This window comes from Triticum aestivum, chromosome 6B (assembly GCF_018294505.1).
Source record: "Triticum aestivum cultivar Chinese Spring chromosome 6B, IWGSC CS RefSeq v2.1, whole genome shotgun sequence".
Taxonomy (NCBI): Eukaryota; Viridiplantae; Streptophyta; class Magnoliopsida; order Poales; family Poaceae; genus Triticum; species Triticum aestivum.
In genome coordinates, this window is record NC_057810.1 from 307,704,690 (window position 1) to 307,722,215 (window position 17,526).

The 17,526-nt window shown below is 46.0% G+C and overlaps 1 protein-coding gene across 1 annotated transcript in view; it reads left to right on the forward strand.

Annotated features, from left to right (window-relative positions):
* LOC123137039 (casein kinase 1-like protein 3) overlaps positions 1 to 17,526 on the forward strand; it is a gene marked incomplete in the record, with an annotated part of 30,644 nt that overhangs the window by 11,149 nt on the left and 1,969 nt on the right. Inside the window, 12 exon segments of the mRNA XM_044556582.1 lie at positions 4,074 to 4,143; positions 4,235 to 4,383; positions 4,962 to 5,057; positions 5,130 to 5,200; positions 5,340 to 5,401; positions 5,552 to 5,615; positions 13,851 to 13,935; positions 14,028 to 14,154; positions 14,253 to 14,326; positions 14,972 to 15,026; positions 15,821 to 15,945; positions 16,936 to 17,125. Coding sequence (XP_044412517.1) covers positions 4,074 to 4,143; positions 4,235 to 4,383; positions 4,962 to 5,057; positions 5,130 to 5,200; positions 5,340 to 5,401; positions 5,552 to 5,615; positions 13,851 to 13,935; positions 14,028 to 14,154; positions 14,253 to 14,326; positions 14,972 to 15,026; positions 15,821 to 15,945; positions 16,936 to 17,073 — 1,116 coding nt within the window.

Consider the following 17,526-nt stretch of genomic DNA (forward strand, 5'->3'; position numbering starts at 1 on the left):
GGCCCCGCCAATTGCTTCCTCGTGCGCGGCAAGCTCCTCCTCGTGGCTGTCAAGGTTGACCTTGCGCTGTGCCAACTCGCCTTCCTGCGCAGATAGCTTCTCGGCAACGAGCCGCTGTTGCTCTTCAACTTCAGCCTTCTCGAGGAAGACTTTCCGCTCCTCGAGAAGTTGCTCCCGCTCCTCCGCCAGGGACCGGAGAGCTTCCTGCCTGAGACCCCGGAGCTCCTCCGCGCGCTTCTCAATGTCCACTCCCGCCTTCGCGACAAGCGCTTCTCGGGGTGCCAGCTTGGCCTGTCGGGCGCGGTAAAGCGACAGCAGCTTCCGCAGCAGCCGCTCCTCCTCAGGCTCGTCGCTTCTGCTGCTTGGCGCGTCGACCAACGTCAGCCCAGCGGAGGCGAGCACCTCTCCATCCAAGATTTCTCCTTCGACCGGCGCCCTGGAGCTGGACCCCCAGGGGAGCTTGATGAAGATGCCGTCGCTGCCTTCAAGTAGGCGCCGGGCTGGGGCTCTTTAGAGCCTGGCACTGCAGCAGCGGCGGAGGGATCGGCGGTCAGGTAGCGCCTGGTGCTCCTGCGGCTTCGGGGCCGTCAGTGCGATCGCCGGATCCCTCGCCAGCTTCCGCGGCGGCAGCTTTGGTGGCCTCTTCGCCGGCGGGATCATCAGCGCCGGCTTCTCCTTTAGTTTCCATCGGCTCCGTGGCAGATGGATCTGACGAACGGAAAAAGGAGAAAAGTCAAGCAAATATCCAAAAAGAAAATCAGAAGAAGAAGAACCCAAGGAAAGTTTTCAGGTAAGAGGATTACCTGTACTAGGATCTGCAGTCGTGGTCTCAACCACCGGAGGGTCGCTGGTGCCGTCCCTTGCCGGAGAACTGTCCCTTGCCGGAGAATTCTCCCTTGCCGGAGAACGCTCCCTTGCCGGGGAATCCTCCCTTGGCGGTGTAGTCGAAGCAGATGGCATGTCGGGAGCGGCTTCCGGGCACTCCTGGTGAGGCTGCTCTGCTCCTGCACAAATCAGCAGTCAGATATCAGCAAAGAAAGAGCACCCATGAGCGCTTGTCAGCAAGAAGCAAACCATATACTTACGCTGAGGGCTGCGCTGGGGGCTGCCTTGAGGAATGGTTGCCGGGTCCGGCAAGGTGGTCTCGGACATGTCATCTGCCGTCGCGGTGGGTTCGTCCTCGATGACAATCACCGGGACCTTGGCTCTCTTCGCCGCTCTTTGGGCCAGCGTCCTGAAAAGGAATGGGTTCAGAGTGAAGCAAATCAGAAAAAAGACAAAGCAACAAAATTGAAGAACTACAAGCACAGCGAAGAATCTTACTCTTCTTCTTCCTCGTCGGAGCTGAGCGCGGAGAGATCGAAGTCCGGCTCGCCTCCGGTGCAACGAGGCGGAGGACTAGGTTCCCTTGCCCGCTTGGCAGGGGCAGTAGCGGCGGACCGGGAAGACCCCGCCCCAGTTGCCGCAGCGGCGTGAGGCGCTCCCGCGGCAACAATGCTTGCCGCGGTAGAGCGTGTCGCGCGGCACGGCGGCTGTTGACTCGTTTGCCGCCCCGCTACGTCCCCGACCTTGCGGAGACGCCTTCTTGGTGCAGCTGGGGGCTCCGCTTGCGGCAAGCTGTCTGAAAGTTCGGGCCCGACAAGCTCTCCCTCGCCGGACTCGCTCGACTCAGCTTCAGGCCCGGCAAGCTCTTCCTCGCCGGCGAACTTCTCTCGCTCGACAAGGCTTGCCGCCTCTGCTGCCTCTGCCTCCTCCACGGTGAACCCGAACTCGCCCGCGGCGGCAGAAGAGAGCAGTGCTCCGCCCCTCATTGCCACCACGCACCACCAACGCCGTCGATCTCCCCCACCACCTCCGCCATGGCTCCGAAAGCCGACAAGGGGAAGGGCGTGAAATCGGTTGAGGCGCAGCGGCTCGCGGCGCTGCGAAAGGAGCGGGCCATCTTCCCCCCTCAGCTTGCCGCGAAGGAGCTGAGGGAGTACTACTACCTCTTCTGGTCGACGGAGACGCGAGCGCATCCGCGCACGAAGGTACTCCCGGCTGCTGCTTCGGAACTGGCTCCAAACGGATATCCCTTCTTCGCGCTGTTCTTCTACTGCGGGCTCTGCCCGCCCTTCTCTGAATTTTTCTGTGACATCATGAACACCTACGGGTTCCGCCTCCTTGACTTCACCCCCAACGTCGTTCTGACCATGGCAGTTTTCGCACATCTCTGCGAAAACTTTATCGGAGTCCATCCAAACGTAGTTTTTTTTCGCCACTTCTTTATGCCCCGAGTCGAGAGAGGAGAGCCTTTATCCGGCGGAATCGCCTGGATCTCGAGAGTCGGCAAGAAGGAAGCTTATCTGAAGGGAGAGCTCCGCAGCAAGTGGGAGGAATGGAGAGCAGAGTGGTGCTGGATTGTCGAGGAGAACCCGCAGCCATTTACCGCCCTGCGACAAGCCCCAATAGCGCGCGGCAACGATTGGAGCAACGTGGCCCCGGAAGACGATAGGTTGAAGATTGCCGTCACCCGGATCCTTCGCCTCAGGCTTGCCGGGCTCACCGTAGGCGCCGTTGGCGCAGATTTTCTTCACCGCCGCATCGCCCCCCTGCAGGAGAGGAGGAGACCCGCCTGGGAGTTCCAGAACTCGGCGGATATCATGAGGCTGCGCCCGGGCCTCAACTTCAACTTCACTGTCCTGGAGCTGGACGTGATGCTCCTGGAACTGTTCAAGCGCGATCCTCAACATCCATTCATGTTGCCGAGGGGTGTCGTTCCGTTGTGCAACAACTCCTCGCTCGACCGCATCCGTGCAATGATGCCGCTGTGCGATTCGCATGAAATTGTCCCAACTTGGCAAGAGCCTGCAGAGACCCTTTTTGCATCAGTTGGGCCAAGCCCAGGTATACGTGCAGCCTACCAAACAAACTGTATTTTGCTTGGTGGGAGCGAGCCAGATGCAACACAGGGAATCAAACACGCCCAAAGCACCTTTTATAGAACAAACATGCTCATGGTTTGGTGTGATTTTGATTTGTTGTCTGGGTTCAGGTAGTGGTGTATCTCTCATCTTCTGTTCATGTTTTCTCGAATAAGTGGTGGCAAATCTCTCATCTTTTTTTTTCATGTTTTCTCGAATGAATAGTGGCGTATCTCTCATGTTCTGTTCAGGTTCTCTGCAATGTATTGTTGTGTCATAGGTTCTATTTTGAGTAAAATACGTCTATCTTATTCCCAAGGCCATTCTGAAGTCACATAATTAACTGTTAGTATTAATCTTGTCATGATCAGTTATCTGGATGCTGTATGGCATGCAAAATTAGCTAGCTATGCATGAGGCTTTCATGTCAGCAAGGATCAGCAGCTAGCAGTACAGACATCCATCCAGTGCAACAGTCAGAAGTGAGAAGCAAAGTCTGATTCGACTTTGAGGTAGATAGATGGCAGTAGGACCCAGAAAGCAATAAAAGATCTGTCCTGGCTTAGCTATTAAGTCAGTAGATGGTAGTAAGATCGGTTTGTTCAGGCTATAAATATTGATGCATGCCATCCTTTGCTATATAAGCTTGTTGCTAATGATATAATCCTACAGAGCTTCATACTAGTTCCATGTGTGCATGTGTGTATGAGAGAAACAGTGAGTGAATCCTGGTGAGAGAACTTGTTCTAACATGGATAATCTTGGGTTTGCCTGCTCCATATCTTGTTTTTTCCCACTTTTATTTCTGGCTTGATCCTAAACACAATAATTTCTTCATAATTCTATACTAGAAGTTAGATATAGAAGCAAGCAATGAAATAATTTTGTAACATTTTATAACTTGAAGCGATTTGCATTGATAAAAGACTTCCATAACATTTTTTTTGTGGATTTTGTGGCTGCGCATTGCTTGTTCTTTTTCCAATTTTTTTGCTTGGCCCTGGATTGAGTGATTTCTTCATAGTTCTTCACGAATTAGAAACAAATGGTGAAAATATTTTGTAATGTTTTATATCATGAATCGATTTATGTTGATAAAAAAGTTCAATAGCATTTATTTGGTTTTTGCAATCCCACTGTTTTCTGATTTATGTTCATTGCTTTATTCAGGAAAACAGCAAAACCAACCATCCCCAATTGTTATACGAGGCCAAACTGTATAATGCTCTTCAGGGAGGGAGTATGTGTTTAAACCGTGATTATTTTCTTATTGCATCGACTGCTGAACCGTAGCTAAGGTGGTAACTTCTGGTACTCGTGGATTGCTGTAGCTGGTATTGCAAACATAAAATGGTGTGGCATTGATGGCGAAGAAAATGTTCTTGTTATTGATTTGCTTGGGCCAAGCCTTGAGGATCTGTTTGTTTATTGTGGCCGGAGATTCTCACTGAAGACAGTTTTGATGTTGGCAGATCAGATGGTAATAAGAAAAAACAGTCTTCATGTCTTTTTTTCTGTTTCCTAGTGGTGAATCGGTGATACAGTGTGATTGTTTTCGAATTCTTCTATTGTGTTCTGTCTCTGACTTGTTGATAAGGGTTTTACTCTGTAGCTCATGCACAGCTTTCTTCTCTTGTTCTTTTTCCTAGTGGTTAGTCGGTGTTGCAGCTGTGATTGTTTTCAAATTTTTCTGTTGAGTTCTGTCTGTGACTTGTTTATAGTGCTCTTATCCGTAGCTCATACTTAAGATGAAAATCTGCAACAAAAGATAAAGGCTAGGCATCCCTTTTTTAAAACAAGTTGGTAGTCTACTTCGAGATCAGGTGTACAGTTTACCTCAACAAACATTTGGTTATCTTGCAATTTTTCTTTCATGGTTATGTTTTATTGCTCTGCCTTTTTTTTTTCATGTTGAAACCATGCTTGATTGCAACTATTTTTTGCTTTACGTTCTATATATTCATACACTGATTTTTGAAGTGGAGTTTGTATATGTTGTCTGGATTTGATTTTGTCATAGTTCTTTGGCTACGGCTGATTACTTATTTACCACTGTAGATAACAAGAATAGAGTTTTTGCATTCTAAGGGGTACTTGCACAGGGACATCAAGCCCGACAACTTTCTTATGGGCCTTGGTCGGAAAGCTAACCAGGTCTGTACAAGCTGGCTGCTGATAGTTATGCCATATATATTCATTATGTTTAACTTATGGTCCAACTCCTAGGTCTACATCATTGACTTCGGACTTGCCAAGAGATACCGTGACTCAACCACGAATCGCCATATACCCTATAGGTGAATTAGTAATAATTTAGAACCAAAAATACATGTAGAACTATCATGCATTTGCTTTTCTCGTTTATTTGATCTTCTCATTTTTTTTGTGGTATTCCATGTGTTGTCTGAGTATTCGTAACATGCTCACATTTTTCAGAGAAAATAAAAATTTGACTGGCACAGCTCGCTATGCAAGTTGCAACACTCATCTTGGGATTGGTGAGCACTATGGCCTTTTATTTCTGTATATACTACTAATTTAGATGCCTGAATGCTGGCCTCATTATTTTGCTGGGACACTACCATAAATGTTTTTTGTTGCTATCTTTTGACATGTATCACTAAATTAGTGTTGTTACCACATACCAGAGCAAAGCCGAAGGGATGATCTGGAGTCCATTGGATATGTTCTCTTGTATTTTCTAAGGGGAAGGTATGATTGTTCTGTGGACAAACTATATGTACATCACTGAGTAAAAGATATCTGCAAATGTAGCCATTTTCGTTATTGAAATCTTTGTGTTACGTAGCAATGTAGGCCTATACATCTGGAATGCATTCTCGTTCATTATTGTGAACCATGTGTTGCTTACTCTTATTCTATTAAGCAGCAATGTAGGCCTATCTACATCTGATCCTTGTGTGGTCATCATTATCGGCTTGTTTTGATGTTGATTTAAACATACCAAGACCACATATGTAATGCCAGGATGCCAAACAAATAAAAGATAAATTCGAACGCAAAATTAAGATAGTTAAATATATGTGGTACCGAGTTCTTTGTTCAGTCTATTATTTTTAAAACTGAATTCATCTATTAGGACTATGCCATTTTGTGGTTGAGTCACCGTAGCCCCTTGCAACACCAAAACCAACGACCGTATGTGTTTGCCATCCTACTATCGGGTGTGGTTGCACCCACGTCTCATATACTACCATGTGGTAGTATATATATACTACTTTCAGGGCAACTTGAATGCTTTTGTTTGAATAAAGCTCTCACAATTTCCTGCAGAAAAGAAGGTTAACTTGAATGTCGTGCACCAAAATGGACACACCAAACGTCCGAAAACAACGGATATGGGATGACCATCCAACCTGGTGCACCAAATAAAATAGCGGACACTAGTTTTCATTTAATATTTGGATTCTTTTACATAGCAAAAGGATCCGACCCTAGTCTACTCTTTGTCAGCCGTGGGCAGGTGTCCCACGTCCTACTCTTTGCTAGAGTCCGCCTGGCCTTCCATGTCGTCGGTAGAGGTGAGATTGACCATTGAGCCAGACGGTCCGGCCTCGCGGTTGTTGCGGTGCGGCGTGAACGACGTGGAGCTGCTGATGTTGATACCGGTCTGTAGGACCTTGAAGTATGTCTAGAGGGGGGGGGGGTGATTAGACTACTTGACCAATAAAAACCTAACCTTTTCCCAATTTTAGAGTTTGGCAGATTTTAGCTACTTTAGGACAAGTCAAGCAATCATCACACAATTTAAGCAAGCATGCAAAGAGTATATAGGCAGCGGAAATTAAAGCATGCAACTTGCAAGAAAGTAAAGGGAAGGGTTTGGAGGATTCAAACGCAATTGGAGACACGGATGTTTTTGGCATGGTTTCGATAGGTGGTGCTATCGTACATCCACGTTGATGGAGACTTCAACCCACGAAGGGTAACGGCTGCGCGAGTCCACGGAGGGCTCCACCCATGAAGGGTCCACGAAGAAGCAACCTTGTTTATCCCACCATGGCCGTCGCCCACGAAGGACTTGCCTCACTAGCGGTAGATCTTCACGAAGTAGGCGATCTCCTTGCCCTTACAAACTCCTTGGTTCAACTCCACAATCTTGTCGGAGGCTCCCAAGTGACACCTAGCCAATCTAGGAGACACCACTCTCCAAGAAGTAACAAATGGTGCGTTGATGATGAACTCCTTGCTCTTGTGCTTCAAATGATAGTCTCCCCAACACTCAACTCTCTCTCATAGGTTTTGGATCTGGTGGAAAGAAAATTTGAGTGGAAAGCAACTTGGTGAAGGCTAGAGATCAAGATTCGTATGGTAGGAATGGAATATCTTGGCCTCAACACATGAGTAGGTAGTTCTCTCTCAGAAATGGTAAGTTGGAAGTGTAGGTTCGTTCTGATGGCTCTCTCTCGAATGAAGAGGAGGTGGAGGGGTATATATAGCCTCCACACAAAATCTAACCGTTACACACAATTTACCAAACTCGGTGGGACCGATTCAACAGACTTGGTCCGACCGATTTAGTAAACCTAGTGACCGTTAGTGATTTTTGGTGGGACTGACATGCATCTCGGTGAGACCGATTCGGTTAGGGTTAGGGCATAACGTAATCTCGGTAAGACCGATTACACAAACTCGGTGAGACCGATTTGGTAATAAGCTTTTCAGAGAGTTGGTCAGGTAAACTCGGTGGGACCGATTTGCTTTTTTCGGTGAGACCGAAATGTTACAAAAAGGAAACAGAGAATTTACATTGCAATCTCGGTGGGACCGATCGCTCACTTCAGTTAGACCGAAACGTTACGAAGGGAAATAGAGAGATTACAATCCCATCTCGGTGAGACCGAGATCCCTATCGGTAAAACCGATTTGCAGGGAAATAGAGAGATTACAATCCCATTTCGGTGAGACCGAGATCCCTATCGGTAAGACCGATTTGCTTAGGGTTTGTGGCAGTGGCTATGACTTTTGGAATCGGTGGCGCCGGATAGGAAGAATCGGTGTGACCAATTTTGGCTTTAGGTTTAGGTCATTTGTGAATGTGGGAAAGTAGTTGAGGATTTTGGAGCATATCACAAAGCACATGAAGCAAGAGGCTCATTAAGCAACACCTCATCCCTCCTTGATAGTATTGACTTTTCCTATAGACTCAATGTGATCTTGGATCACTAAAATATAAAATGAAGAGTCTTGAGCTTTTGAGCTTGAACCAATCCTTTGTCCTTAGTATTTTGAGGGATCCATTTTCATCATCTATGCCATGCCATTCATTGAGTTTTCTTGAAATAATAGTCTTGGAATAGCATTAGCTCAATGAGCTATATGTTGTTATGAATTACCAAAACCATGTAGGGATAGTTGCACTTTCAATCTTCCCCTTTTTGGTAATTGACGACAATATATAGATCAAAGCTTCGACATATGATAATAAGATTGAATAACATCGTCGCTTTGAGAAGTATGTGATAAGCAAGAGCTCCCCCTAAATTTGTGCATAGTTTAAGATTTGTTTTGGACTGCAAATGCACAATGAATTAGGCTCATGGGTTACTCTTCCATGTCACATACATGCACTCATCACCAAGCAAAGTGAATGATCACATAAGATAGATAGGATAATATCATGAAACATGCATAAGTGTAGCTTATGATCAAACACATGATCATCAATGTCTCACAAGCATAGTATCTCAACCAATCAAAGCAAACAAAGTTTTAAACCACCAAATAAAGCAAGAGAGAACAAAAGCAACACTCTCTCTCTCGAAGCCTATGATCTATACATTTTTTTCCCCTTTGGCAACAAGTTACCAAAAAGTTCATAGAAAATGCATAGTGCTAGTTCGACTCTCAGACTTGATCTTCAGGTGGTGGTGTAGAGATGGCTCCTTGGACGAAGGCTTCAGTTGAAGTAGAGGGTGTTGGAGTGGATGCTGGAGCTGGTTGCACTGGAACTGTAGGTGCTGTGGCTGGTGCAGATGTTGTTGCTCTAGTGTCTGTCACAGGCACTGCAACTGACCTCTGGGCTTTGGGCACTCTGGCAAACACATTTGTGGTAGTCTTGCCCTGCTTCTCCTGCATGTCCTCCTGCAGCTGCTCCACAACTGACTGAATCTCAGTTACTTTGACATCAAGGTCATGGAATTTGAGTTCCATGATTCTCTCAAGGCTCTCCTGATTCTGAGTGAGGGTGGCCAGTTCCTTCTCAATCCTCAGTGTAGATGCTATCAAGTAACCAAGCTGCTCCTGTTTGGTCTTCAAGAAATATTCAGATGCCTCCTCTTGAGTTGGCATTTTGGCAGCCTTCTCCTTCTTTGCCTTCTACTTCTTCTCCTGAGCTTGAATTGATGATGGGTCATTCTCATTTATGACAATCTCATTGTCCTCAAAGTCTGGATAAAGTGGAAAGTGTTCCTTATCCAACTGATATTTTCCTGTGCCCATCTTTGAGTTTATCAATTCCTGAATCTGAGGGGCATATCCACAACTCCTTTTCTGATCTGCTGCAGTCCTCTTAATTGTTTCAATCATAAGGCTCATGACTTTAAACTTTTGTGGCACATCAAACACATGCAACATGTTGATGGCATGCCCTCTGATCATGTTATGGTCACCAGACTTGGGCAACAAGGTGTGCCTCAGTATCCAATTGATTGTTGGCAACCCTGACAGCAGAAAGTGAACTGATCCAAACTTGTGAGTCTCAACTGCCTTGTCTGGGATTTCCTTGTACATGTGAGCCGTAAAATTGTGATCCATCTTCTTCTTTGCATAGATATCCAGGTCATCCTCATTTTCCTTTGGGGCATTTATCAGACTTGACCATTCTTCAACAGTTGACTGGTACCTTGTACCTTCAGACATCCAAACAATTCTTCCATCTGTAAAAAAGTATGCTGTGGAGTAGAATTGCATGATAAGTTCATCTTTCTAGTGAGTGAACTTTTGTCCAACAAAATCAGCAACTCCACAAGTAGACCTGGCCATGGGAAACCCGGCCCGGACGGCCCGGCCCGACCCGACCTGAAAAAGCCTGACCCGGCCCGGCCCGACCGTGCCCATGGGCCGGGCTTGGGCCTGGTGGCCTGGCCGGGCCGAGCTCGGGCCCGCCATATTTGCCATTTAACGAAGAGGCCCGGCCCGTGGCCCGAGGCCTGCCGGGCTTTTTGACTGATGGGCCGGGCTCGGGCTTGAAATCTAGGCCCGACGGCCGGGCCGGGCTCGGGCCCAGGATTTTTGCAACGGGCTTTGTTTGGCCCGACCCGAAGCCTGGCCCGGCCCGACGTTTGGCCAGGTATATCCATAAGCAATAAAGCTTTCTTGCACTAAAAGGATAGTGCTCTTCATTGTCCTTGATGTAGGTCCAATCGACCCACCTCATGTCACAAACTATGGGCTTCTTATCCAACAGAATTGTCTCATAGAAGTCCTACTGTTCCTTTGTATGGAACCTGTAGTCAACAGCAGTTCTTCTCCTTGATGCATATGGATCTTCCATCCTCCACAGCCTTAGCCCTGAATCCTTCCTGATCCTCATGTCTTTAGCCACAGGATGGGCATCATTGTGGTCTGGTATCTTGGGCTTGAGCTTTCTTAGGACTTGATCTTCTTCATCTTCTTCTTCAGCAACATTGGCCACTGGGGCCTTGTTCTTCTCAGCAGCTGGAATACTCCTAGTATTCCTCTTTGGTACTTGCTTGGCCTTGGAGGCAGCTTTGGGTGCTTCCTTGGGCTTAGATGTTGCAGCCCCTGATCTGATTGCATCACCCATAAGCTTGGGTGCCTTAGGTGCTGGTGCAGCAACCTCTTCCTCTTTTTCAGAATCTCTTCTCATTGAGGGCTTTCCAAGAACCTTGGCAGTTGTGGTTCTTGCTCTCTTCTTCTTCTTGTCCTGAGCACCTTCATCCTCTGATTCAATTGTGAATTTCATAGTCTCTCTAGTGGAAACTTTCTTGGGCTTAGAAGAAGTGACTTTCTGTTCAGGTGCCTCTTTGGGTTGAGTCTGTGTTGGCACTTGAGTGGACTTTCTGGCTTTAGGCATTGGTGTCCTCTTGGCAGGAACTTTCTTTTTCAGTCCAGGCTTTGTGCTAGGAATCAGACGTGGATAGCACAAAGATCGAGTCCATACCCTAACTTGGCGGTGGACTCGCTACAGCGGCAACGGCGGGGGCGAAATCCGTTGACGGCGGCGGAGACCAGTTACTGGAGGCTGCTGGCGACGAGGAGACGACCCGGAGACCTTCGATGAAAGAGCGAGCTATTGCGCGGGCGAAGGGTTTCGGAGAAATTTTCAAAATTTTGCCCGTGACTATATATAGCCCGACCCTGTCGGTGTGACCGAGTGGAACAACTCGGTTGCACCGAGATGCATAACTGTGTGCAGTTACAGCAAATCGGTGTGACTGAAAAGTTCAAATCGGTTGCACTGAGATTGAAAACTCAGATCAACTTAATGATCTCGGTAGGACCGAAATGGAGGAATCGGTCAGACCGAGAGTCACAAAGAGGTTTTGGAAGTTTAAGTCTATGACAAATCGGGGACTCCGAGTGCTCTTCACACAGAGTGGTTCGAATCTGACTTTGATCAAATTTTGTGATGTCCATGAATAGAGTTTGAGATGAGAAAAGTATAGATAGCTAAAGAAGGTTCTTAGGCATTCTTGTCCATCCACTTGGCAAAAGAAAAAACCAAACAATCAAAACAACAAGTGGATGTCCTTGAATGAGTAAAATATGCACCAACATGCTCACACAATAAGATGGCAAATGAAATATGTGGCAAAGCATGCACAACCAATTCTAGCATCTATCAAACAATTGGCAATGACTAGGTCATCTATATATGAGTATATTGACTTAGGAGTCAAATGAAAGCATTTGATCATAGGTCATACTCATCGTTTAAGCTCAATTGGGGTTACCACTTTTACATAATGCATTGATATGTTCACACCATTAGAGTTGCTTTGACTCAATTCTTAGAGTTAAGCTCCCCCTAGATGTGAGATCCCCCCTTAGTGGGATGAACTAACCTTGGGTTTTGTCGATGATGACTTCATGTAGGTGTTGAAGATGTAGATGCTCAATGTTGATGTAGATCATTTGGAGCAATCCTTTGGAGTGAGTTGCACTTTCACGGTCGCGTCTGCCACTGCCTGTGCTGCCTCTGCCGCGATCTGGTCGAAGAGGCAGTCACGCTCTGCCTCCATGACGCAGAGGTGCCACCGCTCGTGTCGGATAGTGTAGGCGCTGCACATGGATTCGAGAACCACTCGTTGCATGTCCACGGAGCTTGGATCCTTCACGACCATGGTTGCGACAACTTGATTGGACACCTGCTCGCCCTCAATCTGGCCGCCAACTGGTGCTTCGAGAGGAGCCGCAGGTTGTACCGCTGCTCCTCTTGCAGCATCCGGAACGGGGACATCGGCGGCGCCTGCTTCATTGGCTCTGCCATGAAGCGACTGTAGTGCTCCTCCGCTTGCTTCATGGTGAACCCGGCCACCGGCGCGGGCGACTGCTCCTCCTCCTTTGCCTCCTTCATCGCCGTGTCCTCATCCGAGCTCATCCTTAGGAGAGCTCGAAGGCTCTCCCGCCATAATGTTGGATGTGCGCTGAGGACGCCATGCGTCCATCTCGGTTGTGATTTCGTGGCGGCGCTGCGTCGAGAGGGTCTTACACCACACACGATGGGTCCCGGCCATTGCTCGCGAAGGTCAAAAAAGGAAGAAGGGAAGAGGCGGTGTTTCGGCGGCGATGGGGCTTGGACGTGATGCAATTTGTGTTGTGGTCGACAGAGCGACGGCTTGAATGCGTTCACCTGGAGTTGGTTTCTCGTTTGCCGTGCCGGTGTCAATGCCGGGTAGGCGGATGACCAACTTGAATGCGGTAGGATGCCGTCCTGTTGTCACACCCGGTCACGTCCGCTTTGAACAGACATTAACGTGGTGAGGAGAGTGAGCGCACATGGAGTGATCGACATGCGGCAGTGACCGGTCATGTCCGCCATGGACTGGCATGAATGTGGCGTGAAGAGCATAGTAGTGGTTGGAGCAGAACGAGAGAGAGAGGGTTTTGTGTGGGCCGGGGGTGTCAGAGGCCTACGTGGCGGAGGTCCGGACGACCGCAAACCTTCCCCAACTTTGCTTTCGGTTTGTGGGATTTTGGACGTTTGGTGCACGATGTTGGATGGCCTATAGTGTTAGGACCGCGTCCCGGACGTTTACAGGCACTTTGATGCACGGCCTTGGAGTTGCCTTACCATTTTGAGTATGTTATATCTTAGATTTCCAAAGCAAGCTACATGAAAAAATTGGAAGTGAGTCCATAATTTTGGTATATGTTGAAAATACCTGCATATTTGTATGTATACAGCAGTATATACTAAAGAAATGGTACATACTACCTAAAAAGTCGTATATATACTACCAAAAGTGTTCTTGTATGCCACATACTATGCGTACATATAAAAAAAGGGCAGCCCGGTGCACACAGCTCCCGCTTGAGCAGGGTACGGGTAAGGGTCCGATCACTTCGGGTCTTTTGTACGCAGCCCTTTCCTACAATTCTGCAAGTGGCTATTTCGAGGGCTCGAACAAGGTAACAGCTTTACCGCTGTGCCAAGGCTTCCCCTTATACTATGCATACCTCTACCTAAAATGTATGAAAGACATGGGTGTAAATACACCTGGTTGTATGCATGCATGTATTGTATGTATATGTGTGTGTGTGTGTGTGTGTGTGCACACGCGCACGTGTGTACGTATGCACTGTATTACCATTTTTGTTATTTGATCGTTATTCTGGCATACCTCCTGTTGTACTTTTGTCAAACACGCACCCAATCCGTGTTGTTTTGTATTAGGAGAAGAGTGATTACTGATTTTACCTTATATATGATCTCTGTAACTTCGTATATGTTTTCTCCAGTCTTCCTTGGCAGGGTTTAAAAGCTGCGACAAAGAAGCAGAAATATGACAAAATAAGTGAGAAGAAACTTTCAACACCTATCGAGGTTGTTTAAGCTCACATGTTTTAGATTTGTAAAACGTCTTTCTGCTTTTTAAAGCCATTGCTGGAGACTGCTCATGGATTTTCTTGTTACAGGTTTTGTGTAAAACCCATCCTGTGGAATTTGCTTCTTATTTCCACTATTGCCATTCATTGACATTTGATCAACGGCCAGACTATGGTTTTCTGCGACGGCTCTTTAGAGACCTGTCGGACCGTGAAGGTATAGCATTCACGAGCACTATTGTGTCATCTTTATATTATATTCTACGATATGCATGCAATTGTTCAAGGATCGTTCAATTATTTCGTCGGCCGCAGGGCACCAATTCGATCATGTCTTTGACTGGACATTGTTGAAGTGTAAGCAAACCCAGAAGGTGAAGGCTCAACAGGTAAAATGTGCTTCATTTTTCTTTTATGACGATGAAATATTGTTAGAATCTAATGCATCTTAAACTACTCCCTCCCTTCCATAGTAGTTGTCGCTGAAACGGATGTATCTAGACGTATTTCAGTGTTAGATACATCCATTTGAGCGACAACTAATATGGAATGGAGGGAGTACGAAACTAGGTAAAATTGTCTATCAATGCTTTCTGGGGAACCTGTTAAGGCTCGTTGAGTTTTGAACGGTTTAAAAGTTCTCAAAAAATATGAAACAAATACGGGAACATCACTCGAGTGATATAACAGAATCCAACAAACCGATTGGGAAAATATGAGTTTTTGTGCCCTTGGCAAAAATAGCAAACATTTCAACTCGCTACTGACTCAACTATTAGTTTTTTTCGCCCAAGGCACATGAAGTCGTATTTTCCCAGTCCCACCATTGGATCATCTTATATTATAGGTGTGATGTTGAGTATTTGTTTCACGATTTTTGGGAACTTTACACCATCGAACCTTAAATGAGTTCTGTGGTAATTATTGATAGAAAATCCTTCTACCCTCCGTTCCAAAATAAGAGGGAGTGTTTGTGAACCCTATTTTAGCGCCTTCACTGATTTCTCTCTCTCCCTCTATCCTGCCAATTACAGCAAGATCCTGGTGTAAGTAGCAGGCCGGTTGCAAAGAATATGGACAAACACCAAGGTAGAAATTTTGCTGTATAAGCACTACAATTTTCCTTGCCGTAGTGAGTTATATGCTTGATTAAGAGGTCCTAAAATATTGGCTGGTCAAATGCCTTGGAAAATACTTCTCGGTCATGTTCATATACATTTTTGGAACTATGGTATTTATCTTTCATGATCAGTTGGAATTTCCATTTTACTTTTAGAATGCTCACTGATAGTTTTTTCAAAAAAAAATCTTGGATGTACAATATGGAGTATCCTCAATTGTATGTAAAGAAGTTAACATATGCCTATTGTGATGCACAAGGTATCAGTGGCTAATATAGCAACTATGGGGCTGTTTGGTTGCCAGCCTTAGCTAGCCACGCCAAAGGTGTGGCGTGCCGCATCTTCCTAGGTATATGTTTGGTTCTCTACTAAGGTTAGGCTCGCCACAATTGAAAGAGGCTTTTGCTGTACAAATTTTCGCCTAAGGTGTGGCGTTCGTTTTGGCCGCCCCACTTTGTGGCGCGCCACACCCGCCTCTGTTTAGGCGTGGCAAACTGAGCGCCCAACCAAACAGCCCCTATATGTGTACACAAAAATTAACTATTTTTGCACAGCAAACAGATGGACGTTTTTGTCATGACAATTTGTAATTGCTATCACACTATGTACATTGGGATTTGTTTTCCTGATATTTTGGCAACTTGGAAGTATCACGTGTATTTGTTGACCTTGCAACATATGGTTCTCGAATCATGTTGGTATTGTCCCTTCGACATCTTTTGTAGCTTGGGAACTACATCATGGTTTCCATTTAATTTTCAGTTAGTGGTTTACGTGCAGCTGAAGCTTCTTGTCAGCTTGAAGCAGAACAACGCCCAGTAATCAGAATGCAAATAAGATCTACTGCTGAGAACAGCCGTTCAAATAATCGACATTCTGATAAATTGGTATGTTTTTCTGTTTCATGCTGATGAAATATCCACGACAGAGTTTTTGTCAGAGTAATTTTTAGTTCTCATGAAGTTTCACAAACAGGAATTGTAGTTTACTAAACTAAAATTGAGAAATTTATGACAGTCTGTCCTCGAATTCTCATTATGCCGTTGTTTTTATTAATATCGTGTACGTGCAATGCATGCTAATAATTGGCAATATTTACACTAACATTTGGCAAGATCTTAATTGCACGTTGAAATTAGGTAATATAAATTAATTGGTTGGCGCTGACATTGATATTAGGTATACTATTAATTAGGGAAGGGTGCTAACCTTGTTTAGTGATAAACACCGGGGAAACATAGACCATTGAATAGATGCGTTTGAACGTATGAGATATGTTGGATCTCCGCAACTTGTTCTTTTTATATTGGTATAGATTTATGCAAATGATACTCTTCTCTCAATCATTTATATATTTTTGCCATTGCCATCGATTTTCAACCATTACTGTCTCTTCTTGCTGTTAGTGATCAATGAAATGACCAAAATAGCCGTGCCGGTGTGTGTGGGAGTCTGAGAGAGAACAGAGGAATTAGTGCAGGCATGGAGAATTTTGTGCTTGCCGTTGGGGTTGGGAGAGGCCAAAAATGGGACGAGGACGACAATACAAATCCGCTGGTCGGGATCATATTGGGTCAGTGGTGGTCGGAGTGGTGACGGAGCAAGCAGAAGTAGTGGTGGTGGTGAACTTTGGCATGGCGGGGGTATACGAGTGATGGAGCCCAAAATGAGACGGGAATCATAGCTCATGTCGATTGGATCAAGTATACAGGAGGAACTGGAGGGAGGTTTACTGGTGGAGGAGATCGAAGTGCGTGGTAGTGGTGGTCCGGAGATGAGAATTCCTGTAGGGACAAAGGGCATTGACATAAACTTCTGGTAGAAGTTTGGTTTATACTGTTTGGTTATAATTTTTCTTCTTTCTTACGTTGTTGCAGAGAGTGAGTGCTAGCACTGATAAGGAATTGCTGCAATCAACATCATTTGGCCATGCTGGTGCCCCAAGGAAGAACGTATCAATCTCCAAAACACCATGGCTTGTCGATCCCAACTCAGGACCTTCAAACCACCTTTAGCACTCAGATCAGTTAGTTCGTATGTTCATGCCGGTCTATTTAGTAACCATTGGTGAGACTACTTTTGTTGCTGTTATGTTCTTACACCTTTCATGTTTCTATGTTATGGACAACTATGCTGGTGTCTTGGTGATATTTATTCTTCTTCCCTTGTCGCATGTTTGGTCGCATCCTAGTAGTTGTCACCGCTTGCAGGTTTACGTTATATTTATTGTTATAGCGATTGGTAGTGTCCACACAGTAGAGTTACTAGAGTAAAACATCTGAAGATCAAGAGAGTAAATAAATAGATTGAAGTACAAAATCTAGACTACAGTTGAACTATGTCAACAGGCCAAATCCAGAATCAAGTAAGTCAAGGGACCTAGCACCTAGCAACTGAAATAACAAGATTTAGCTGCCATCTTACCCATCTTCGTCTCATTCTGTTACTGCTGCTGTGCTTGCATCTCC